The 25,708-nt window shown below is 45.9% G+C and overlaps 1 protein-coding gene across 1 annotated transcript in view; it reads left to right on the forward strand.

The window, feature by feature from the left end:
• The window catches only part of LOC139268603 (retinoid isomerohydrolase-like), a 51,328-nt gene that overhangs the window by 17,745 nt on the left and 7,875 nt on the right, over window positions 1-25,708 (forward strand). The window contains exons 4-7 of the mRNA XM_070886989.1: window positions 307-448; window positions 20,158-20,305; window positions 23,269-23,350; window positions 25,301-25,433. Of these exons, the coding sequence (XP_070743090.1) occupies window positions 307-448; window positions 20,158-20,305; window positions 23,269-23,350; window positions 25,301-25,433 (505 nt within the window). The remainder of the gene's footprint in view (window positions 1-306; window positions 449-20,157; window positions 20,306-23,268; window positions 23,351-25,300; window positions 25,434-25,708) is intronic.

Genomic DNA, 25,708 nt, shown 5'->3' on the forward strand with positions numbered 1-25,708 from the left:
AGCTGCCGTGGTGGGATTTGAACTTTTATCTCTGGATTACTAGTTCAATATCACCACTATGCTACCACCATCTATTTGAAATGAAAAGAAAACAAAAATTCAAACCTAAGCTAAAAGGCTACTTATCTTGAGTTCACGCTCAGTGGCTCCTGCCGACAGGGCAGAACGGAATTCTCCACATACAGCCAGAGCATCGTCCTTGCAACAGGGCATTCCTGAGATAAATAGAGCTTAATCCAGAATCTTCTAACTCTGATGTTTTCCTTTGACAGTTGATTTTTTGAACTTGCTATTTCTCTCTTTCAGGTTTTTTTCCTATTTCGAAGGTATAGAAATCACTGATAATGCTCTAGTAAATGTGTATCCCATTGGAGAGGATTACTATGCCTGCACTGAAACCAACTACATTACAAAGATCAACCCAGAGACACTGGAAACAGTACAAAAGGTTATTAAGTTCTGCATAGAATGGATTATTCTGATTGGTTGGTGCATTGTATTAATATGAAAGCAATAAGCATGAAGTTCTGATGTTGTACTAGTCTTGCCAAGTACAGTACTGTAAATTAATTGAACAAATGTCACATAGTTTGAAAATGGAATGGTTTTACTCTATAGAACAACATACCTCAAGTCTTTCCATCAGCTGAAGAGATAGATAAGTCAGCCACTGATTTTTGTTTTATTACTGCACAAAGAGTAAACTGGCTTCTTTTACCTTTGGAACCTGGGTTCAAATCCAGCTGAGATAGATAGGACGAAAAACTTCTATTTTACCTGATTGTGAGGGCCATATGTGAAATTGTTTGTCCAAGCCTAAAGTAGTTACTAATATGCATTGATTCACAGAACAAAGCTGTCCAAATAGTTAAAGAACAGCATGATTCATAATATTGCTATATTCTTCGTGGCACTGTGTTGCGATCTTAATGAGAGCAATAGAATTGTCCGTCCATTTTTACTTTGGAAGAGGTGAATTGTTATGTACATTGCTGTTGAAGAACTAGTCATTTTTAACTGAACAGGCTTTCTGTGAGAACTATCTCAGGTCCTATCTCATTCATGGAAAACATGGGCCTAAATTCAACATTGATGTATCTGTAAAACAGACACAGTAATAACTAATTTAGTATTAAAGGGGCCCGCATCCATTCTACGCAGGCATTCGAGCCAGTACTAAATTGGTCCCACTTTTTTTTGAGGCTCCTGCACCCATTTCAGCCCCAGACTCCTTAATCCGCTAAGAGTAGTTGGAGCTTGTAATGCACAAGCTCCGACTAGTGGCCTCAATTTTGACCCAGCCTGTTTTTTGGCGCACTTACCGGAGTTGCACTGCTTTTCTCCATTCCAAAATGCGCCGAAAAATTTCGTTCCACTTTGGCCGCTGTCCGGCCTCTTCCCTGTAGTCACGCAGCATGGTCAGTCGAGTCGGGGGTGGAGCCAGCATTCTGCGGCGAAAACTGTGCCGGGACGTCTGCACATGCGCAGTGGAGTGTCCACGCATGCGCAGTAGCTCCTCGCACCCAGCCTCTCCATGTGCTTGCTGCAGCCGCTTTGTGGGACCCGATGCCGGCCAGTTGAATCATTACCGCCCCTAACCCAGGCCGAGTGGCCTCCCGGTGCGTTGTCGTTCCGCCCTTAGCCCAGGCCATGTGGCCACCCGGTGCGATTTCTAAGAGATCGATCGCACCTGGAGGCCACACAGCCAAGGCTAGGGGCGGGCAGGAGAACTGATAGAAATCATCAATTCTCCTGCCCGCCTGCCCCTAGCACTGGCTGAGTGGCCTCCCGGTGCAATCGTTCTCTTAGAAATCACATCGGGAGGCCACTTGGCCAGAGCTAGGAGCGGGCGGGCGAGTAGGAGAACTGATAGTGCTCCTGTCTGCCGATGATTTCTATCAGTTCTCCTACTCACCCGCCCGCCCCTAGCTCGAGCCGAGTGGCCTCCCGTACTGGCTGGCCCGCTGCCTTCCCGGGCTGAGTTTGAAGATGAAGGTAGGACTTATTTCAATTTTTTATTTCTTATTGAATTCTTATTACTTTTTGTTTGCAAGGTTTAGTGGTTTGTAAGGCTTGGTGGTTTAGGTGCAGACAGGTCCTCTCCGCTTCCCGCTCCTATCCCAGGCCGAATGGCCTCCAATGTACCTACCTGCGCTGATTTCTTTAACTCTCCGCAAGGGTTTTCTGAAGTGGCCACAAACACTGGCCTAAGTAGATTTGGAGTAACTATTAGCTGGCCAAAGTTGCCTAAATGGGCAGAACAGGCGTAGATGGCTGGTAACACTCCCTTTTGAGAAAAAAAACGAAACAAAAAAAAATCGTAACTAACTCAGTTACACTGGTGCAAATTGATTGGGGAAATTGGGGATTTTTAAGTTACGCCAGAAAAACCAAGTTACTCCAAAAAAAACAGAGCAACTCCTGGCCAAAATATTCCCACATCATTTTGTGGGATTCTACTAGACATATGTCTCCCCCACCCAATGAAACTGGACTATAGAGGTTGTGGGTTACCATATCAGATTGTAGGTTCTGTAAAGGGGCCGTCAGCAACTCCCTCCCAAGTCAGGTAAATGAATGTCTGAATGTTAAGCTGTCTAATCAGCAGCTCTCAAAAGGACCACTGTAGGCCACTCAAAGACCCTAAAACTTCAGAAATATTATTTGTTGTGGAATTCGAAGGAAGATAACGCATGCACAATATTCTTTTATCTTTGCTATGATTTTTTTTTCTCATTTTCATCAGACAATCTGTCTATTTCAAAGAAATCAGAATAATAATCAGAGCATATGAAATAGTTTCTTCCATCCACTTCGGGACACCTTATTTTCACTCAGGGTCTTTCTGGATGATAAATGCTGTGTGGCTTAAAGCTGCTTGTATAGATCATTTGGTGGTACAGAATAACTTCTAACATCATTTCCTCTGAGAACATCCTAATAAATAGGCACTACATATTGTTTTGTGAGCTTTGGTGCACCATTCATTATAATCTTTTGATTCACTGTCACACATTGCAAATGTTGAATGTCGCTAATCTTTAGAATTCATTTGACACTATTTGGAACTCAATGCTGTACTTGTTCTTGAGGTTTTTAACATTCACTCTTCTATTCCACAATGGTTTCATTTATTTTTTGTTGAACATGAACAGTGAAGTGTTAAAATCCTGAAGTTTTCTGCCACTATCATTTTAAACACCTCAATTAGATCATCCATCAATTTCCTGTTGGCATATGTTCATGTATAACTTGTTAATTTATTAGTTTTTTTACAGATCCAACAACCTTAAGAGGAGAATGTAAGCTTCAGTTATATTATATAGATATTGTTTGTCTGTCTTCCCATTTCTGTACTTTAAACACTTGGCTGAGAAATGGTTCAGTTTCTACATGTATTATACTTCCGACCCCAAGCAAGACGGGCTTTTTTCTGATGTGATGTTTCCATGAAATTCCATTTTTAAAACTTTCCAAAGTTTCTTGGGCTTCATATCTGGGGTTCTTTCTCTCCTCTTCCCACCCAGTCCTTTTCCATGCTAAGTATTGTACTACTGCCGAGGTACTTATTTCTTTTAGTCACCCAAGGCCTCAAAATCAAGTCTTCAGGAATATCTAACTCCAAAGTAGAACCATTCTGCCAGTCTCGAATAAACCATCAACAATCCACATGTCATAGGTTCAACTGTACTTTGGGCTCTCCAGCATAGAAAATCTACTACTGAGCCTCCCATTTGTCAAAGTCCAGAATTGTTGTACTATGATTTGTTCTGCATGGCATCCACTAATAAGGTTCATAACACAACATGAAAAAAGATTGTGCAATGGTGTTCTACAAAGTTAGTTACTCCTTTCCTGTCTCTCGTGATTTCCTACATATTTGAGTATCTCCACCATTTGTTCAACATTGGGTTAAAACCTAGCTCTATTTGAGTTCATATTGCAGTTACTGTATGATTAATTTGTATTTAGATTTTTGAAGACCAACAACTTTATTTTATTTAATTAAGCAAAATTTGTGGTCCGTTAGACTTCTCTGCCATTGAAAGCCACTCTTAACTTAGTTACAGCTAGCAAAGTTTGTGAACTACAAGTCCTTGTACTCTAGAAATAATGGATTTGTATTGTAACAGGGTGGACCTTGGGACACACCGAGTTTTATCTGAAGTCACTTTCCTGTTTCATTTGGGAAAAATATTGTTTTATCATTTTATCTGTTACCATTCAAGTCAGTGCTAAAATGGCCCTAAATTCGTGGTTGGCGGCATAGCTAAGGAGTATACGTTCAACATTTGAACAAAATCCACACTTGCCTCGTGCGAACCCCCCTTTGAAAAGTTGTTTTCAAATGCTGCAGAGTTGTGCGCAGCGTAGTGGCCCACGGATCCCAGGCATGTACTGTTGTACATATGCGAAGCTGGGATCACATGGGGCGATTCGCCATTCAGAAAACAGTGGAGATTGCTAAAACAATATTTTAAATATATGTCAATAGAAGACACAAGTCTGCTACTGGCTTTATTTACATAGCATTTAATAGCCACTCTTAATTAGAAGTGTTTGTTGAAGGGATTTAAAAAAGTAGGTATATATATTTTAGTTATGTCAGATATACATTTGATCAAGCATCTTTCATCACTGTATAAATAATAATGCATTTGTTAGATATGATTCTTACCTACACAGTATTAGATTAGAAGCTCCATTATTTCAATTGTGCCCATACAGTAGCAAACCCCAGTTCAAAAAGGTTTCTACAAATCAGTAGTTTTTTTTAAAAACTGTAATATGTTGAGACATAATCGGTACACAACTTTGCCTTTAAACCAATATATCCAATCTATAGAGTGCCCATTGCTGGTGTTTACTGTGTTCTAAATCTCATTGGGAAAGATTTTGACACATGGAAAGATCTTTGTGACTGGCCAGTAAATTTTGAATCAGAAAATGCTGGAAATACTCTGGGTCAGTCAGCAACCACCAACTAATACAATTTCCTCATTTCTTCCCCCCCACCGCCCCCCCCAACCCGGCTTTATACTGTGCAACAAGCTCATGCGCCTGTTTGCACCAGACGTAAAAACTTTCATGGTAATTAAAGCGCAGTAGGTGGGCAATTAGCCCAACATTTTGCCAGCACATTGATTTGAATGGGTAGATGAAATTTGCAGCGAAGGCGATGCGCAGTCGAACTTGACAGATCGCAAGTTCGGGAATTAGCACATGTGCAAATTCCGAAATTGCGGTCAATTTCAACAGCGGTATGACGGCGCACTCAGAGTGCGTCGTCATACCGACCGCAACTTCAAGACCAATGTCTTTTGTGCTACTTAAATGCTGTATAGCCTGGATTTGTGTGATAGCCAATAGGATGAACTCAATGGCAACTAATGTGGCCAATAATTTCCTTGCCTTACCAACTGAAGTCAGAATCAAACTGTTGATCGACCTTGCTAGCTGCTCATCCAGTCAGAGGGTCCTGTAAAGGAGAGCTGCAAAGTGAAAGAAGGCCCATAAAGTTGTATTTGATGTCTCTTTGGAGCAATCAAGAGCTGCTGCAGTGATGGATTATGATGCAGCACTCCATGAGGCTGAGGGTTGCTTAAACAAGTTTAGTAGGTTGTGTTTGTTCCTAAGGGTGCTAATTATGCAAAGACAATCATAGGTTGATTTTCCTGTGGTTAAAGTCTGTCACTACTGGTTTAAACAAAAAGGATTTAGTGCCAATGTCTGACAAGTCTAGTGTTCTCCAACAGACGCATGAGGGCATCCTTGGAGTCTGGAGTGAACGTTATACAGAGTTTGCGTTTGACCCAACAGGCAGTAGTTAGGACCCATCTGCATGAAGGTTGGATAATTAGTAGAGTGTGCTGCACAGATTGAAGGTCTTAATGAATGTGAAAAAGTGGACTCTGCACTGTACCACCTATCTAATGGTAGGGCAACCAGTATGGTTGTTGTTTGTCAGATTTCTGAAAGCTTTCCAGGCAAGGGGGAGGAATGGCAATGGTCGTTGAGAACAGCGCCAGCAACCGTTAATTCACCTTGGTGTTGCCCTGTGGAGGTTGGTGCATAGGATTTTTTGAGATATGTATACTTGTAGTAGTCTGCGCATAATTGTGATCTCTAGCCATAAGATGGGGACCCTAGGGAGCCTGAAAACTGGTGAGAAATCTCACTGCTTTGTTCTTACGGTAATTTTTCAAGTCATTATAGCATGATATCAGATGTATTGAGAGTAGTGGAGCAGTTAGAAAGGAACAGAGTTTGGGTATTGTAAGGAATGTGTAGGACAGGTTGTGGCTTTATACAAGAGTTCACAATGCTGTAAAGTTCAGGTGAACCCCACTTACACTGCTTTTTTTCGCCTTTCATAAGGCTTTCAACCAAGTGATTCATGTGGCTCTCATGATGAAACTAAAAGCTAGAGAACTGGACCAAATCTTGAATTTTAACCAGGATGTCTGCTCAGCTCCAAGTAGACAGGAGACTTATTGGGAACGAAATTGCCCCTTTTAGCGTTGACCGTTTTTGCCTCTGGGGGGTGCTAATGGGGCGCAAAATTGTTTTTGCCCGGAAGCGGCGCAAAAATTGTTCCCCACGGAATTAGGCAGGGGTTTTGCAGAGGCGCTATGTCATTGTCATGCACATCACCCCGTTACTGCCCTGCGCAACCTCACTGACCACCTGACGATGACAACGACAGCTTCAGCTGTTGAGTTGCAGTTGGGAACTGGCTGGAGCAGCGCTATTTAAAGGCGTCATCTTGGGGGGAAAAAAAATTCTGCTAGCCATTATTTTTTTCTGCTTTCCAACACATAGGCAGAGTGGCCAGTGGACGGATCGCAGCGATTTTTACTTCAAGGAGTCTTCTGCTTCCTAACTATTCCCCTGTCTAACTCGGGGCAAATTTGAAGTTACAATCTTTCACTCACTCAATGGGGGCTGTGCTGGCACTTGACCTGCTGCTCCGACATCACCATCAGAGGATGCTTATGCGAAGACAAAGGCAGAGAGACTATTAGAGAGAAAGGCATAGAGAGAGGAAGAGAGAAAGGTAAAGACCAAGACGGAGAGGCCCAGGGAGCAAGGCACAGACAGCAGGACAGGGAGAAGAGGCAGCAGGTCAGAGTGAAGCACAGGCAGCAGGCCAGGGAGAAGCACAGCAAAATGTGGCCAGATGAAGGCGCCGTCACAGGGCTTGCAACAGGAGGCCTTACTCTCCCTAGTTAATCTGGCAGCAGTTCTCCTAAATCAATTTCTCTGAGGAGCAGTGTGTGCGAAGGCTGCATTTTCAGCAAGGATGTAGTCACAGAGCTCTGCAATCTTCTGCAACCAGACCTCGAGCCTCAGATTAGGGTGAGGACGGCTCTCTCAAAGGCAGTCAAGGTCACCATCACATTCAATTTCTATGCCAATGGATCTTTCCAGGGAGCAACAGGGGACATCTCCAAATCTCCCAGTTTGACATCCATTGCTCCATCCACGAGGTCACCGATGCTCTGTACAGTAGGAGGAGGGACATCATCTCCTTCCCCATGAGCAGAGAGAAGCAGCACAAGCGTATATGCAGCTTTGTCAGGATAACGGGCTTCCCCATGGTGCAGGGCGCCATTGACTGCATCCACGTCTCTTTGCAGACACCACATCACGATCCTGAGATTTTCTGTAAGCGCAACGGCTACCACTCAATGAATGTACAATTGGTGTGCGACCACACACGCAGAATATTCACAGTCAATGCCCACTATCCTGGCAGCAGCCACACAATGCCTCCATCCTCATGATCACATCCAATTTCCCTTCCACTGCAAAGCCCCAAAACTGAAATGAGAGACAACAGCAATGATTAAACATTCCAATCTAAATTTATATCATAACAACAAAGGGTTACATAATGTATAAACTTGTGCATTTCCTTATATCCCCTCTTTGTTCTAACTAATCTAGTGCTCTTCCGCAGTGTGTCTCCTGTGGCTGCAGCATGGCTGGTGGAAGGCTGCTATATATCAGTGCCAGAGACTACAGATGGCCTTGCAGGTTGCCCTCAACCAGCTCTGGGCCTGGAAGGCCCGGCTGCTGGCTGTACCACCTCAGGCTGGGCGGTGGCAGTCTGGGTTGGCTGGGAGACGGGCAGCAACAAGTGCAATGGCGGAGTGGTGGGGTCAGGAATGCCATCATCTTGAGAGAACAGCAGGTTCATGCTCCACTGACCCACTGCCACACCTTGGGACAGCACCTCAGCATCCCCACCAATCTGCTGGAGCACAGTTTGGTGGGCTGCTGCGACATCGTGAGATCCCTAGTGGACTGTGATGGATCCAGCGGTGATGGCAGCAGTCAGAGCACGCATGGCATCCAGCTGAGTCTGTGTGAGAGCAGTCTGAGCATCCATGCCACCAATCATTGTCTGCATTACAGCACTGAGATGTTGCGTTGCTTCCGCCTGTAGAAACATAGAAATTTACAGCGCAGAAGGAGGCCATTTCCACCCATCGTGTCCGCACCGGTCGACAAAGCTACTTAAAAGTGCAGTAACCTGCAGGGTTACGGACCGAGAGCTAGTAATTGAGATTAGGCTGGATGACCTTTTGTTGGACGACGCAGATATAATGGCAAGTACTGCAGGGAATAGAATATCGCCAGGGTGATGATCTGGACTAGTTTTGATTGCCTGCATGGGTCGGAGAGGAATTTTCCCAGATTTTTTTTTCCCCTAAATTGGCCTGGGTTTTTATCTGGTTTTTACCTCTCCCAGGAGATCACATGGCTCCGGTTGGGGTGGAGTGTAGCATGTTTCAGTATCTCTTAAAAATGGTGAGGGTTTCTGCATCCATCACTCTTCCAGGCAGCAAGTTCCATATCCTTACAACCCTCTGAGTAAAGAAGACCCCTCTCAAATCCCCTCTAAACCTTCCACCAACCACATTAAAACTATGCCCCCTTGTAATAGACCGTGCTGCAATGGAAGCACAGGCCATTTCCACCCATCGTGTCCGCGCCGGCCGACAAAGCTGCATGGCCCTTGGTCAGCAGCCCTAAAGGTTACATATAAACTTATGAACAATGCCGGAAAGGCAAAGAGCACCCAGCCTATGAGATCAGAATCCGCATGGTCACTCGGAGTCCACCATTGTCTGCAGACTGGCAATGATCGGCTTCATGGTGTGCACAGAGCGCTCTGCAATGCTGGAGGTGGACTCCTCCACACTCCTTACCACTGCCGAGAGGCTGTTGGACACCTTTGCTATTGCACCTATAATGTCAGAGTGCATGACCATCACCTGTTGTGTGAACGCCTCCCCATCGAGGTCCTCATCTGAGTCCTGTGGAGCAGAACTCGCGCGCGAACTCGCCCTCCGGGGAGATGGCTCCTGAGGTTACCTTTCTTCTTGGTCTTGTTGCAGCCCACTAGGCCCCAGTGCAGATCCCTCTACTAAGGTAACCACTAAGGAACGCACAGTGCCAGTCTCTGAGCTGGTGCCTGTGGGTGAGAGATGCAATGACGCAGTGCTCGGCTCCTCCTGCTCCTCCAGAATCTGATGGGGAGGGAGCTTGGGTGCAGGCTGCACAGCTTCTGCCTGGTTATCTGAAAGTATAAATGGCACAAGACTCCTATTAAGGTGAGGGAAGTGGGGCAAAGAATGGAGCAAGGAATACAGAAAGTATGCAGAACTGGAAAGTGATAAAGCATTCTGGAGGGACGGGGGAAACAGTGGTATGAGAGAAGGAGGGGGATTGGACAGTGATGAAGCATTCTGATGTGGGGAGAGGGGGAGGTGGTATGAGAGAAGGAGAGGGGATAAAGATACCATTAATGCCCCTAGCGGGGTCGACGTCTGCGCCGGCCACGGCGCCCACCGCCTGCAGGTCCATGAGCCACAGTACTCGCTCCTCAATGAAGGAGAGGGGTTGCAGGTCAGGTTCCCCTCCTTGAGTCCTCTGCTGCTCCCGTCTGTTATGTGCCATCTTTGCCTGCAAAAGAAAGGAACTGGTGTGAGTAAAAGTCCAGCAATGTATGTGGAAGATATGCCTGCCTTGGCTGAATAGCTGTAAATGTAGGCAAGGCGTGAGATGAGGATGTGAATGTGAGTATCTGCAGATGCTTGGTGGTTGAGTGGTGTGGAATTGCTGGTTTGCACAGTGTGCGCAGACAAAGGTTGAGAGGTTGGTATGGAGGAGGCGTGGAAGCTTGTACTCACTTTGACCACCCGACATTGGTTGTTGAATTTCCTGCGGCACTGGGTCAGGCTTCTCTGCACCTCTGTGCTTCACGATACCTCCCGGGCCACCTCTTGCCACATGGCATAGAACACCTGCGGCGATGGTCGCCTTCCCGAGGCAGGAAGAGGGAGGCCTTCCTGGTTTTTAGTGCCCCCACCAATGTCTCCAAAGCCACATCACTGAATCTGGTGGCCCTCTCCCTTGAAGGGAGATTTGCAGCAGCCATTTCAGCTCCTTCCTGGACTCCACAGATCAGTGAATGAGTTGAGCAATGCTGAAAACGAGTATCAGCAGGTTCAAATGACCACCCCTTTAAGAGCCTGATGGAGCTGGAGTTAAGGATTGAAGGCTGATTGATAAGTAGAACTCAGCTGAAATTAGGCAAGTGACTGAATAGTGCCCCTGCAATGCCTAGCTGAGGCCATTAGCGCCTCATTTGCCGCACCCCCTCACTCCTGAGGTGAAAACGCCCAGTTTGCCACAATTTGGCAACCCAGCTTGCTGGTCGCTAAAATTTCTCTCAAAATTACCGCCCCAACCAGAACTTTGGCCAATTTTTCCCCCATTGTACCTATCTCTCTCAGAAGAGGAGTGAAGCAAGTTTTTCAGTGTTGCAATCCTATTCGATATTTTCATCAAAGATGTGATGGATGGTGTTGTATGGAACATCCTCAGAGTTGTTGTTCCAGACTTTTCTGAAAATGTTGCAGCACTCCTTTTCACAGATGCTACTTTGCTGGCAGGATTACCTAGGGATCTAGTGTGTTCTAGTCAATATCTTGAACATTGGGCTAACCAGTGGTAGTGGGTACTTGGCAAGTGAGATATTATTGCCTGGCATGGCTTAAAAGGGGTCCTTCATGGTATTGATTGGATAATAATGTGTTGTTTTATATTATTAGCTGGGGGTCTTGATGGATGCCAGTTTCAGCTGAGTCAAAGTCACCTGGAATCACACAGAAGGGAGTCGCCTGGAATCACACAGAGAAGGCAAAGGGCACTTGGTCTTTGCCAATTTTCTTTAGTGACAGCAAGATCCTAATACAAATTAATCTTTTGTATATGGCATGTGTCCACCAGTTCCCATTTGTGGTTCAGAAGGGTTTCCTCTGGCTCGTGCTAGATCCAAGACAAAACTTTCAGGTGGTTCAGTGGCAAATAAAAGGGAATGGTTGTATGGTAGGAGTGCTCTGGCCTATGCTGGTCTGTCACTGAGTTCCTTGGAGGGGAAATCATTTGGCTAAAGCGCTCCACGAGGACCTGGATGAATCAGTTGGTGATGAGTAAATCTAGTATACATCATTGGACTTCGACATCTAGAATATCAAGGTGGCTGACCAGGCACAAGCTGCCCTAGGTGGGTCCTTCAAACATGCTGAAAGCAAATGCCCATTGTACAGCTGATCAGGACACTGATATTTGAGATGGCAGCTGCTGGAAGGAATTATCTGAAGGCCAGGTATGAGAACATGCATGTGCTCACATATCCAGGGCTCAATGATTGGGTTGCAGAAAGGGAAACAGCTGAAGCTCCAGCTCTCCAAATGGTGTCACCGCCATTCAATGCATTCGTACTATGGTCAGGGGGATGCTAGCAATGTAGTCACGCATTTTATGCTGAGTTATGTTGCTCACCATGTCATTTGAGAGATGTCCTGGTACCTGCTTGTCCAGCTAGTGAGGGGTCAAATACATATGCTGCTTTGTTTTACGATCATTGCACCAGTTTTAAATTGCAAAATTGATACAGAAACAGAAAATGCTGCAAACATTCAACAGGTGTGTCAGCACCTGTGGAAAGAACAGACGTGTTCATGTCCCTTCATTTGCAATTTTTAATTTTTATTTATATTGTAAAGTTAATTATGGCCTTAATTTTCCACCATCCATGTTGGGGGAGAGAGGGAAGGCTTCTTTTCCCACGAGCGGGCCCACTGATAGAGGGTTGACGCTCGCCCCAGTCCACGTAGCAATTCTCGAAGTTAGCAGACAGAGACGGATGGCAAAGTATAACGATCTTTATTACGAACGTCCGGGAACAACCCGCATCACAGCCGCCTGTGAGTGGGGATGCTCCCCGAACAGCACAATCTTACAACTTTTATACATTTCAAAAACCCCTCTGTTCCTGGACAAGACCTCCCTAGATCTCTAATTGGACTACCTTATCAGCGCGACTTCCCTAATTGGACTACCTTATCAGTACTACTCCGGATTGACAGGTCATGAGCTCTGACTGACAGGCCATGATCTCGTGACCATCAGCAGTCTGTTTAGGTTCTCTCCTATTGACATTCCATGTTGGAATACTATCTGGTATCCCAACCCATAACAGTACCTTCTGGAGCCTTGGAGCTGGAATGTACAAGGCGTGAGAAGAGATACAAGGTGTGAGAAGAAAAGCCTTTACCTCCTTATGCAGGAACCAGCACTTTAACCCTTGTCCCGCTGGTACCCCTAATGCCAAATTTCTCTTACAATTCCCCCCCTTTTGGTCCTTGGCTATACGCCAAGCTGGCCATAATTCCCGACAACTATCTCCCTGTAGACGAGTTCCAGATAGGTTCCTTCACCTGGGTGGCCATCTCCCAAGCTTCGGGACCCCCTGAAACCTTCCCACAGAGTTATATAAGGTAAGTCCTTCCAGTCGGACTGCTTAAATTTTCATCCCTTATGGCCTTAATCATAGTGCGTGCCCTGACGTGTCGTTTGGCCTGTTTTATTCTTGCACATGTTAATCCAATCATGACCAACAGAACAAGGCCCTGTATTACTACAAGTACGTGTGATATTATTCTTATCCATGGGTGAATTTGAATATCAAGTCCAATGTCTCACAGCTTTGAGTACCAGGGCTGATCAGCCAGCATTGCGTTAGTGTCTCTCTGTAAGTTGTCTATTTCTTCCATCAGCCGGATATACTGTCGTCTTTGATTTTGGATTCCTTGCACCAGACGTAATTGTTTCTCATTTAATTCCGGTATCTGTTTGCCTTGCGGTTCCCATACCGCCTCTTTGTACCCTTCTCTGAGGGTATCCGTGATTGTTCCGTGGATGATTTCCGTTGCCTCGGGATGAATATGATATCCGTCTATGTCTATTTCACCCTTCGGTCTGAAGCAGAAGTTAGGACTAATGAGGACACGGGGTGACTCCTCCCCTGGTCTTAATGGTCACGCACCACTCTCCGTTCCCTTGCGGGGCAGCGATGGTCTCCAGGTCGTGTTCAAGAGGAGTGATACTCAGCATACATCCGTTTATCTGGTGGAATTGGGCAAAGACAGGCGTGCACCTTATTTGTGCCGCCTCCCTGTGAGTACAACTTCCCCGTTTCTTCTCTAGCACGAAGCACACTGTGGTCTCGTTTACTATTACTGTTATGCCCTGGTTATTGGTCCATCCCCAATGTCGATTGTCATCTGGGTTGAATTGAGTTATGCCCGTTAGTCCAATGCTACAATTTAAATCTACTGTTGTACCGGCTACCACCACTAAGGCTCTCGAATCACAGTTAATAGTTTCAGATGTTCTATAGTATAGGCCTTGGGTCTGTAGCTTCCTTCGTCGGATGATGTCCTGGCTCCAAGGAGGAATAGGATCCTGTAAAACACAACGTTTCCGGTGTTCACCGGTCGGTTAAGATCCAAATCATTTCAACTGGGTCCAGTGCTTCCATCTACCAATACCCCCCATATCTATGCAAGCGCATGTGTCGCTGATCATGATCACTTGGTGGGGACCGGCCCATTTTGGTGAGAGTCCGGGTCTCTCGGGATTCAACCTCACCATGACCTGGCTCCCTATGGTGGGTACCTGAACCCTTTGTTCCTTCGTATCCCTTTCTAAATCTCTAATGGCTTGTTGGTCCCTAGCTTGCGCTCGTAATCCATGCAGCTGTTTACATAGCTCCATGACGAACCTCCGTATCTTGTCCTTGTAGGGTCCCACGTCCTCACTCCCAGATACTAATACTTCTGGCAATCTCCTAGCTCTGCCTGTCATTAGCTCAAAGGGGGTCAGTCCGGTGGTTCGGTTCGGGGTGGCTCTTAATTTCATTAGGATTCGTGGAAGTAACTCCACCCACCCCTTCCCGGTCTCCTCGATTGCCTTGGCCAATGCAGTTTTTAGGGTCCTATTCATCTGCTCTACCAATCCGGACGATTCCGGATGGTACGGGATGTGGAATTTTTGTTTAATCCCCAGCAGGGCACAGGCTTGTTTCATGACTTTCCCCGTAAAATGTGTACCTTGATCTGAGTCCAACTGCAGTGGCATCCCCCACCTGGGTATTATTTCCTCAACCAAGATTTTAGCCACTGTATCGGCGGTGCAATTCCTGGTAGCAAAGGCTTCTACCCACTTTGTAAATTGATCTATTACTACCAGGCAGTACATTTTTCCCCTCTGGCTGGGCAGTGGCCCGGTAAAATCTATTTGTAGGGCTTCCCAGGGTTCCTTTGGGCGAGGTTGGTGTCCCAGTCGGATCTTTATCCTTTTTCCCGGGTTGTGTTTGCGCATGTTATACACCTCCTACAATAGTTTTCTACGTCTCTCCCCATTCCTTCCCACCACCAACGTCGTGACATGGAGTTTATCATGCCAGTCCTACCAGTGTGGGTGTACCCATGGTAGAGACCCAATAGATTCTGTCGGAGACATTCCAGGGCCACCACGTTGTCATCTCTCCTCCACACTCCATCCGCCCCCTTTCTTGCTCCGTTCTGTTCCCATCCTTTTATTTCTTGCGGGGTGGATTCTCCCTGTACCTTGAGTATGTTTATTTCTTCTGTTTGGGTGACACATGAGCCAATCGGGGTCCTGTCTGCTTCAGCTGCCTGTCTGGCAGTTTCGTCTGCCCATGCATTTCCCTGCTGGTGCCTGTCTATGATTTTTGAGTGCGCTTTAATTTTTATTACTGCACATTCCTGAGGGAGGAGGGAAGCTTCTACCAATCCCTTGACTATCTCTTCATGCCTAATGGGTCCCCCTCCTGAAGTCACGTATCCCCGCCTCCTCCAAGCAGTCATGTAGTCGTGCACCACTCCGAAGGCGTCCCGGCTATCAGTGTATATGTTGACCCTTTTTCCTGCTGCTAGTTTCAATGCCTTGGTAAGGGCTACCAATTCCGTTACCTGAGCCGATAGATTTCCTTCTAGGGCACCCTTTCCCCTGTCTTGCCCATTGTTGTCCACGACTGCCCACCCTGTCCGAGCGGTTCCGTTTATGTATCGACGGGATCCATATCTGCCCTTTCGAGCGGGGTTTCCCTAATCTGGCTCCCTTCTTCCTCGCTCCCCGTGGGGTCACACTGGTGCTCCTTGCCTTCGGTGATTATCCAGCTTGCGGGATTATTCCCGCTATCCTTTGATAGTCAAGGCGCCATTTGGGGGCAAAAGCATTGCTTCCCAATTGGCGCGTCGTGCGCCTGATATCGTCCTTAGTCTCCCAGTGTTGAGCAGTTCCACAAGGGTATGTGGTGTATGCAGGATAATCTGCCCGGTCATTATGATAGGCTCGCTAACCCTCACGGCCCATGCCGCACAATCAAGGGCTGCGACACATCGAGATAGGCCCGCGGCCACTGCTCCTTGTTTCGTGGAGTAGTATGCGACGGGTCTTTGTCTATCCCCGTGTTCCTGGGTTACCACTGCATTGTAGTGGGTCTCACTATTGTACATATACAGGTGGAAGGGCCTATTCTGATCCGGCAACCCCAAGACGGGTACGCTCATAAGGGCGTGTTTAAGCTGTGTGAATGCCGCCTCTTGTGGGCGGCCCCAGTCTACAGGCTCCTGGGATGGTTTACCTCCTTTCGCTAGATCTTGTATTGGCTGGGCCATTTCTGCATATTCTGGAATAAAGTTCCGGCAATAATTAAATAGCCCCAATATCTGTCGAACCCCTCTCACTGTCCCTGGTCTAGGCATAGTTCTAATAGCCTCCTTCCTATCAGCGGGCATCTGCCTGTTCCCTTGGGATACTATGTATCCCAAGTATGTAACCTCCCTTCTTCCGACCTGGGCTTTCCTAGGGTTAGCCTTCAGCCCAGAGTGCTGTAAGGCCCCTAGTACTGTAGTTAGGGCCATCAGGTGTTGTGCCTCAGTACCTGAGGCGATAAGAATATTGTCCAGGGGTTCCAAGATCCCTGACAATGCCCGGTGAAATATTCCCGGGCTATTGCGAAACCCCTGGGGCACCCTTGTCCACGTATATTGTCTCCCCTTTATAGTGAAGGTAAACTTCTTCTGTGACTCCTCCTCCAGAGGTATGGCCCAGAACCCGTTTGCTATGTCGAGTACCGTGAAGATTTTATGTTCTGGGTTCAGGCCATTGAACACAGTCGAAGGGCTTGCCACAATCTGGTATTCCCTTGGGGTGACTTTGTTCAGGGCAGTATAATCAACGGTGAACCTATAAGTCCCGTCTGGTTTCTTCAAGCCACACCGGTGAATTAGTGGTGGCTGTTACTGGTTTAAGGGGTATTGTTTATGGGCCTTATGCTCCGGCCCGGGAACATTGACCGGGTTCATCCGGGCCAGCCCACAATCCTGTTTGTGCCGTGCCCACAGTGTCGGGTATAGTCGGCAGACACTGCCCCACACTCCCTTCGTTTCCCATTCGGGCTGTATTGGGACTATCCTTGCCACTCGCTGTTGATGATGTCCCGGGCAATCGAACTTCTGTTTGGTTTGATGTTTCCCTCCCCATATAATCCGATTCCGCTGGGGGTCTATAAGTGTTCCGACTTCCCTCAAAGTGTCTATCCCTAGTATGGTGTCTTCTGGGTTAGGGCAGCACCAGAATTGGGTGGGTATCATTATGCCTTGTATCTCCAGAGGTACTACTTCACTCAATGTTGCTTTTTTAAATCCCCCCCCCTATTCCCTGAATATTGACCGTGGTCTGGGTAAGGGGGAGGTCTAGGTTGGTTATGGATACCGATGCTCCCGTGTCCACTAGCATGTTGCACTGCCGGCCCCCTAACACCGCACTAATGAACATACGGGAATCTAGCGTTGGCCATTCCAACCGTCCTTCGGGGGCCGGTAACCCCTAGCGGCCACCACTAGCCAGTTTGAGCAGGTTAAGGAGCTCTTCATTAGAGGGTGGCTCCGGCGGGGGCAATACCTTTTGCTGGAGGATCTCCACCAGTTCCTCACTGGTAATGGGCGTCCCAGTTTGTTTCCCGGTTTGCTGGGGGCCCTTCCCCGCCTCCCCCCCTTTCTGTGTTCGGCAGTTTCTTGCCATGTGTCCCAGTTTATTGCAATTATAGCACCTAAATGTCCCCTTTCTGGCATCCTTTCGTGGGCATTCTTTGCTAGTGTATCCGCCCTGATGGCACGTGTAACATGTCAAGGGGACGGCGCGGAGGTCCCCATCCCCTTCCTTTCCTTCTGTTGCTAATGCTGTTGCCACCATCTTTGACACTTTCTCCTTCTGCTCAGCCTTTAGCTCCTCTACATTCTGTGCCCACTCTAAGATCTCATCATAGTCATCCCCTATCTTAAATCCTAGTTTAATTACCTTTTGATGCGCCTCCCCCAGCCCATCCTTAAACATTTCTAGAAATGCCTCGTCATCCTTCTCGGGGTCATTTACACTGGAGTGGTCCTTATACTCAAACCATTTCCGCTCCCCATACTCGCCTGCAGTTTTGTTTGGCTTCTGGGTTATCTTTAATATTCTGCTCCAGTTAGTTCTTATAGGTCCCCAACATCCATCCATCCCGTGTTTTAGGTCTAGCAACCGCTGTGGCTTGGTCCGGTTCCCTATCGTCATCCAGCCACCATTTTGCACGTTTAGGGTAGCCCTCTGCCAATTTACACTACCGGTTTTGGCCTTTACCAAACTGTGTATGTCACCTAAGGTTAAGTTATGCGCATCGAACATTTCCTCAACCTTTTACCAGAAGTCTGTATTTCTGCTATTGGGTTTGGGTGTGGGTAGATCCTTTAATAGTGTCTGTCTCTCATGCGGGGTAAGGGGAACTTCTCTTGTATAGTGACGTGAGCGGGTTGCTGTCCGTACGCAGGGGTGGTAGTCGTGCGTACGGGAGCTGCCTGTATGTATTCATTATATGCCGGGGGCTCTATGTTCCACCATCTGGAGGCTTTCCTACTGATATTTCCTCCAGGGAGGGGTACAGTGGAGCGGCTATCGGGGCTGCCTTGGGGTTGGATATTGCTGGTGCACACTGTAGGGGTTTACCGTTCTCCTTTACGCTCCTTTCTAAGGTTGCAATTTTCGTGTTTAATTTCTGAATCAGCTCAACATGGATATCTATTTCCTTTACTAGTTCCTGGTAACAGGTGAGGATAATTGCCTGGGCCATTCTAACCTTGTTTTTGGTCTGACTATCCCACCATTTTATCTGCCTATCGGGGGCATCCGTGGGCTGCCACCCTCTCCGCTTCATCCCTTCCATTAAGGTTGCATATTTGTTACTTAGTAATTCTAATAGAGACCCTTCGGGTCCCTGGTTACCCTCTCCCCTTTTCCCTTGTTTAATGGCCTGGGTCCCCATTCCCTCACCAGTTCCATTTGTTCCTTTACTTGCCGAGTTACCCATCTTCTTCGGGTTATGAGGGTCGTGGGTACTCCCTTAAATTCGTGTCAGGTATGCAGGACGCTATTTATATGTCTTCCCTTGCGCCATACACTCATACCACTGCACGCTTTGGGTCAATATATCTCGTCACTGCTCAGGGACGTTGTTTCTATTCCTCTCTCTCTCGTCCCAGCACCGTGCGCTCGTACCGCTTCGGGTCAATAGACCTCTCTCTCCCTCTATATCTTCTCTTGCATCATACCCTGATCGCACTGCCGTGCTACCTCCACGCGAGCGTTTTAGGATGCACCTTTTGACCCCCCCCTTTCACCCCTAGATCGTCCTTGTCTTCCGTCTCCGTCCCTCCGGGACTCACTACAGATGGTTCTTTTGTACGGATGTCCTTCCCTTGCGGTTTACAATGCCACAGCTCTAACTTGAAGGTGGTAAATTAAAACATACTCACCCCAACAGCTGGGTCATTGTTCCGTTCGGGAAGTCCGTACCCTGCTCGCAGCGGCAAATGTTGGGGGAGAGAGGGAAGGCTTCTTTTCCCTCGAGCAGGCCCACTGATATAGAGGGTCGACGCTCGCCCCAGCCCACGTAGCAATTCTCGAAGTTAGCAGACAGAGACTGATGGCAAAGTATAACGATCTTTATTACGAACGTCCGGGAACAACCCGCATCACAGCCGCCTGTGAGTGGGGATGCTCCCCGAACAGCACAATCATACAACTTTTATACATTTCAAAAACCCATCTGTTCCCGGACAAGACCTCCCTAGATCTCTAATTGGACTACCTTATCAGCGCTACTTCCTTAATTGGACTACCTTATCAGTACTACTCCGGATTGACAGGTCATGATCTCGTGACCATCTTAGACCGTTCCCAGAATGGTATCATTACATTGGGATTTGTTATACATTTCCTTTGGTGCCATGAAGTCTCTCTGGTCTCTTCTCACCGCCTTATCAGCAGTCTGTTTAGGTTCTCTCCTATTGACATTCCATGTTGGATTACTATCTGGTATCCCAACCCATAACAGTACCTTCTGGAGCCTTGGAGCTGGAATGTACAAGGCGTGAGAAGAGATACAAGGCGTGAGAAGAAAAGCCTTTACCTCCTTATGCAGGAACCAGCACTTTAACCCTTGTCCTGCTGGTACCCCTAATGCCAAATTTCTCTTACAATCCACATTCTTAGACGGTACTGAAGAGCATGGGTAAACCTCAGTCAGGAGAATATTAATTTACAAAATGTATAAAATTAGAGAGGTTACAGGTGAACTAAAGATCTTGTTATACATTAAGACATTAGAATTTGTACAACGAGCTGATTCAAATTTTAGTATGCATTTTGTAATATAATTTTATTTTGGTGCAGGTGGATCTTTGCAACTACTGTGTAATCAATGGTGCGACTGCCCACCCTCACATTGAATGTGATGGAACTGTCTACAATATCGGCAATTGCTTTGGGAAAAGATTTGCATTTGCTTACAATATTATCAAAATACCTCCGCTACAGCCAGGTATATATACACATTTTTAGAACTATTCCAGCCATAAGAGATCAATCAAAAACTTGGTGTAGGAAGGGGCAGATGCACAAGATTGACCCATCATTGTTGAAGTCACTGCACTGTATTTTTCATCAGTAGCTGAAAACCATGATGGATTAACAGATCAATCCTGTAAACGGATGACCGTGATATTTGTTTCTGGAGTTCAAAAGGACACAGCATCGTTTGGTCTGTTTATATAGCCACGGCAAACACATTATTGATTTGAAACATGGCCACAACCGCTTTCAATGAAAGCAAGTAATTAATCAAAACCTTTAACAAAATCATCTTCAGTTGTGTATTGATCCTAGTTCCTAAAGCAATGCACCTGCATTAGACGGCAACCTATTTCTGCCAAACATTGCCTATAGTTGCATTTCTTCAATGCTAGAAAATCTAGATGACCCTTTTGCATGTACTCTTTCTTTTCCTCAGTGACAGCTCCATCCTGACTATAGAGCAAATGTTAAAACCCAGTACAACAATGTTTAATTGTTACATTCTTGATGTCAAGGTTTTTGCCTCACCAAAGCCACATGGTTTTCTGCTCAATGACTAGTTACTGTTTTTATTGGTTCTGAAACTTACTGACTACACATGGTTGCCAATCAGAAATGTACCTTCTCTGAAAGGAATAGATGCAGTGAGGCTTACCGATCATAAAAAAGACAGTGTTCCATTTTTCTTATTTTATTCACAATTCCCAAACTGGTTTGAAACTTCAGTGACAAAAAATTAGCATTTTGATCACAGTTTATTGTTTTCTTATCTTTATTGTGTTATTTTCTTGTCTTTATTGTATTGTTGAAGTTAAATAGATTTTCTGAAAGTTGTACATTTATTGGCCCCAAATTTCCACATGATTTGCTCCTGATTTTTAGGAGCAACTGGTGTAGAACGGAGTATCTTAGAAATCGGAATTCTCCACATTTAGTTTTCTGCAGTTCTAGTCAGGTAGAACAGTTTCACTTTGGAACTGAATTTTTTTTTCAAAAGGGGGCGTGTCCGGCCACTGATGCCTGATTTGAAAGTTTCCACAGTGAAAACGTACTCCAAACTAACTTAGAATGGAGCAAGTGAAGATTTTTGTACGCTTGAAAAAACCTTGTCTACACTTTTAAAAAATCAGGCGCAGGTTACAAATTAGGCGTCGGGAATGAGGTGGAGGGGGAGGGGGGGGGGAAAAGGGAAGTCATTAAATTCTACAATCAATCCTTAGTTATTCTTATACAAATATTATACAAATAAATCCAACCTGAATAAAAATTTATAAGCAAAGAAAAGATTAAATAAACCATGTTCCTACCTGTGTGAAAGTGTTTCAGGCAGCGGTGTGGCGTTGGTCTCGGGGGCAGGCAGCAAGCAGCCTTGGTGCTGAGCTTCAGTGCTTGAGGCAGCGGTGTGGCGTCGGTCTCGACGGCAGGGGCAGGCAGCAAGCAGCCTTGGTGCTTGAGGCAGGCCCTCATTCCCCGCAAAGATGCAGCACCCGGACGGACTTGAGGCCATTCGGCCATGGGATTGCAGCGCCGTCAGTGGCTGGCCGGGAGCCGAAGAAAGAACAGCAGCAGCCTTCGAGCTGTGAGGGGGACTGACTGAGGCCATTTGGACAGGGAGAGGCAGCCACATCGACATCTTTATATTTAAATTTGCAGAATGGGTGCACCACATATTATGCAATGGTTTGCTTCCTCATGCAAGAAATTCTTTGTTCTTGGTGGAAGTTGATCCATTGCAACGTTGAATTGGCACTTTTATTTCTTCAAACACACAGTCCTTAATTTGCAGGCACCGGTTCTGCAAGTTTAGCAGTGAAAAGCTGAACTCACTGTTTTCAGCAGGTGATTTATTCAGCAGTGCTGCTAAAAGCACTCCCTCACACACAGAAATATCAAGAAAATTAAAATGCAAGCCTTTGCAGGGGTCCAAGAAACAAATCTTCACTTTTTCTGCAGCACTTTTAAAAATGGCCGAGTGCCAATGTTTACTTCAGACTGCGCGTGCGCGAACGCTCCAACGTGCACGCGCAGGGTTGCCGGCACCTAGAAGCCTCGTTTAAATTGTACCCGCCCCCTCCTACTTACAAAATCGGCGCGAGTGGTAGGCTCCACCCCGTGCGCCGCGCCAAGCAGACATCGAGCTCCAAGGAGCTCAAGAATACCGCATTTTTTTCAGGTGCCGTTTTTGGCGCGAAAAACAGGCGCCCAGCTCTGAGGGGCGCCTTTTTCGCTGCGTGTGGAAACTTGGGGCCATTAAGCCAGTGCATTTGTCCCTGGAATCAAACTGATTAGTCTACTGCAATGAGCCAAAGTGAATTAATATACTAATACCTTAATTGCAATATTATTAGTGTTAATGCTTCACTAGAGAACTGCTTGATAACTATTTGTAGTAGGTAAGCAGAGCATCTATTGAACTTAGCATATTACAATCTGTGCTGGGTCAGAATCCTGGAAATCCTTACCTAATGCCATTATAGGAGCACCATCATCACAAGGACCACAGCTAAAATCTTAGAGCCAGTTCTGAGCAGCACTGTAGAGTAGTGGGACTTGGATTTTGACCTTTAGAGGAAGTCATCCCTGGACAAGCTTGTACAGCATCTTAGCAGCTACTTTCACAACAGGATTTCCTGAATTCTGTTAACAGATTAAACAAACTTAGAGATATTAGTGATAGACATTAGTGAAACAGTTGGACTTTTACGACAATCCGGAAGCTTTCATGGTTAATTTCCTGGTGCCAGCCCATAAATTACCATTTTTATTGTTATGAGCACTTATGCTTATGCTAAACATACTTATCAAACAGGTATGTGATCAACAATGAGCATTGCAGACCTAATATGAATAGTCTGGGAGAATGTTCAAATTACAAATGGAACTTTTAAAGGTTAATGCTGTGGCTCAACATGCAACTGCTTATTATTACAGATAGGCAAGACCCGTTGAAGAAAACAGAGGTGGTTGTGCAGTTTCCCTGCAGTGATAGGTTCAAGCCATCCTACGTACACAGGTTTGTATTTTTTTTCAAAGGAGCAATTTTCAATGTTTTATTTAATAATCCCAGATGCATTTAGAAAACAAAACTGCCAGCCCAGTAATTATTTAAAAAGTTACAGCTAATCCAGTAAAATTATATGGTAACTCAAATTTTGAAAAAGATTAACTTTATCAACAAAGATTTTTGTAGTGATTTTATTAGACAGAAATAGTTTGGATAGATCTGAAACTTTGTTTCACAATCGGCCACGTTTTATGTTGGTGATCATTATCCACTTGCGGAAAGTGTGTATTGATGTTGGGTGAGGACAGGATTGGATCGATATTGTTACTATTTCCCATCCTCCCATGATCATACAATCTGCTGATACTTTATGAAAATGTTCACTTGGTAAGCTACCACAAGATTTTTAAAACATTTTGGGCTCAATTTTCCCCAATGATTTGCGCCATTTTTCTGGAGCAGGCTGCTTTTTTTGGCCTAAGTTTTTAAAAAAAACAGTTTTCCCAATCAATTTGCACCAGCGTAATTCAGTTAGTTACGATTTTTTTAGGTACGTTTTTTTTTCAGCCAAAGGGGGCGTAACCTGCCACCCGCACCAATTCTGGCCATTTAGGCGTTTGGCCAGCTGAGAGTTACTCCAGTTCTGCTTAGGCCAGTGTATGTGGCCTCTGCAGAAAGACCTTCGAGAGGTAAGGAAATCAGCGCAGGTAAGTGCAGCAGATGCCCGGACAGCAGCAGCAGCAGGAAAGGTAAGAGGGTGGGGGTGGGAGAGAAGAGAGGGGCTGGGGGGATGTCTTTCGGGTGTAGTTGGGTGCCGGGGACCGGGAGGGAGGAGGCCATTCGGCCTGGGGATAGGAGCGGGGCAGCGGACCGGGAGGCCAGTCGGCCTGGGCTAGGGGCAAGGGAGCAGACCAGGAGGCCACTCAACCTGGATTAGGGGCAGGGGAGCGGACCGGCAAGCCCTTTGGCCTGGGCTAGGGGCGGGGGAGCAGACCGGGAGACCACTCGGCCAGGGATAGGGACGGGAGAGCGCACCGGCAAGCTCTTCAGTTTGGGCTAGGGGCAGGGGAGCGCATCGGCACGCCCTTTGGCTTGGGCTAGGGGCAGGAGAGTGTACCGGCAAGCCCTTCAGCCAGGGCTAGGGGCGGGAGAAGGCACCGGCAAGCCCTTCGGCTAAGGCTAGGGGTGGGAGAGTGCACTGGCAAGCCCTTCAGCCAGGGCTAAGGGCGGGGAGCGGGATCAGCTTTAATAATTGGAGGTAAGTTGCTGCAATATATTTTAAAGTGTTTTTAAGTTGATGCAGTGTGTTTTAATGTGTTGGAAGCTGGCTGTATGTTTCACTTTGCAGCCTCAGCTCGCATTGTGTCCCTGGCTACCATGGCAACCCAATCTTTTTGGCGCAGATCAAGGCTCTACCCTCAAAACTAAAGGACGGGCCAGGTCACGCCAAAATGAAGAAATCTAACGGGGAAACTTAGAACATTTTTTTTTGGCGTACTTGGGGCCCCCAAAAAATGGGCGTAATTCTTCAAGTACGCCAAAAAAAAGCTTTGGGGAAAATTGAGCCCTTTATCTTCACAGCTAAAGCACACATTCTCCAGGAAACATTTTAGCAGCTCTATTACTTTAAATGTGGTCAAGAAGATTTAACAGAGGGTTGCTTCTCTCAAAATTTGAGCTGTCATATGATTTTACTGGATTCATTCTAATTTGGCTCATATAATTCTTTTCAGTTTATAAATGTTAATATTCAAAAGGAATGTGGGGCAATTTATCTTGGTCATAAAGTTATATTGCTTACCCTTTTAAAGTAAAACATAATGATAGATGGAATTCATTTTGAATACGCCTTCGAAGCACCTTGCAATGTTTTTCTATGTTAAAGGTTCTATATAAATGCAAGTTATTGTTGTTGAACTCGCTGTTAGTTGTGACCTTAAATAATCTTTATCCATACAGTTTTGGTTTGTGTGAAAACTACATTGTATTTGTGGAACAACCTGTCAAAATTAACCTGTGGAAGTTTCTCTCGTCATGGAGCATGCGAAGTGCTACCTATATGGACTGCTTTGAGTCAAATGATTCCATGGGAGTAAGTAACTGTTCATTACGCAGAAAAAAATAAAATTTTATTTCTGTAAGGAGGATTCTGAGTGATGCTTTTCTAGGTAAAACTTTAACTGTTTAATACAATTTAATTAAAAATTCAAATATGATGAAGCATTCTTATCATCATTGGTCATATATTCAATAATAATTATATAGATGAAGCTATGGCACTATTTTGCATATTAATTACAAACCGATATCAAAGTATAGACCCACTCTCAATGTATCTGACATGGGTAGGTGTCTAACAGAAGCAAA

This window comes from Pristiophorus japonicus, chromosome 8 (assembly GCF_044704955.1).
Source record: "Pristiophorus japonicus isolate sPriJap1 chromosome 8, sPriJap1.hap1, whole genome shotgun sequence".
In the NCBI taxonomy this organism is placed as follows: domain Eukaryota; kingdom Metazoa; phylum Chordata; class Chondrichthyes; family Pristiophoridae; genus Pristiophorus; species Pristiophorus japonicus.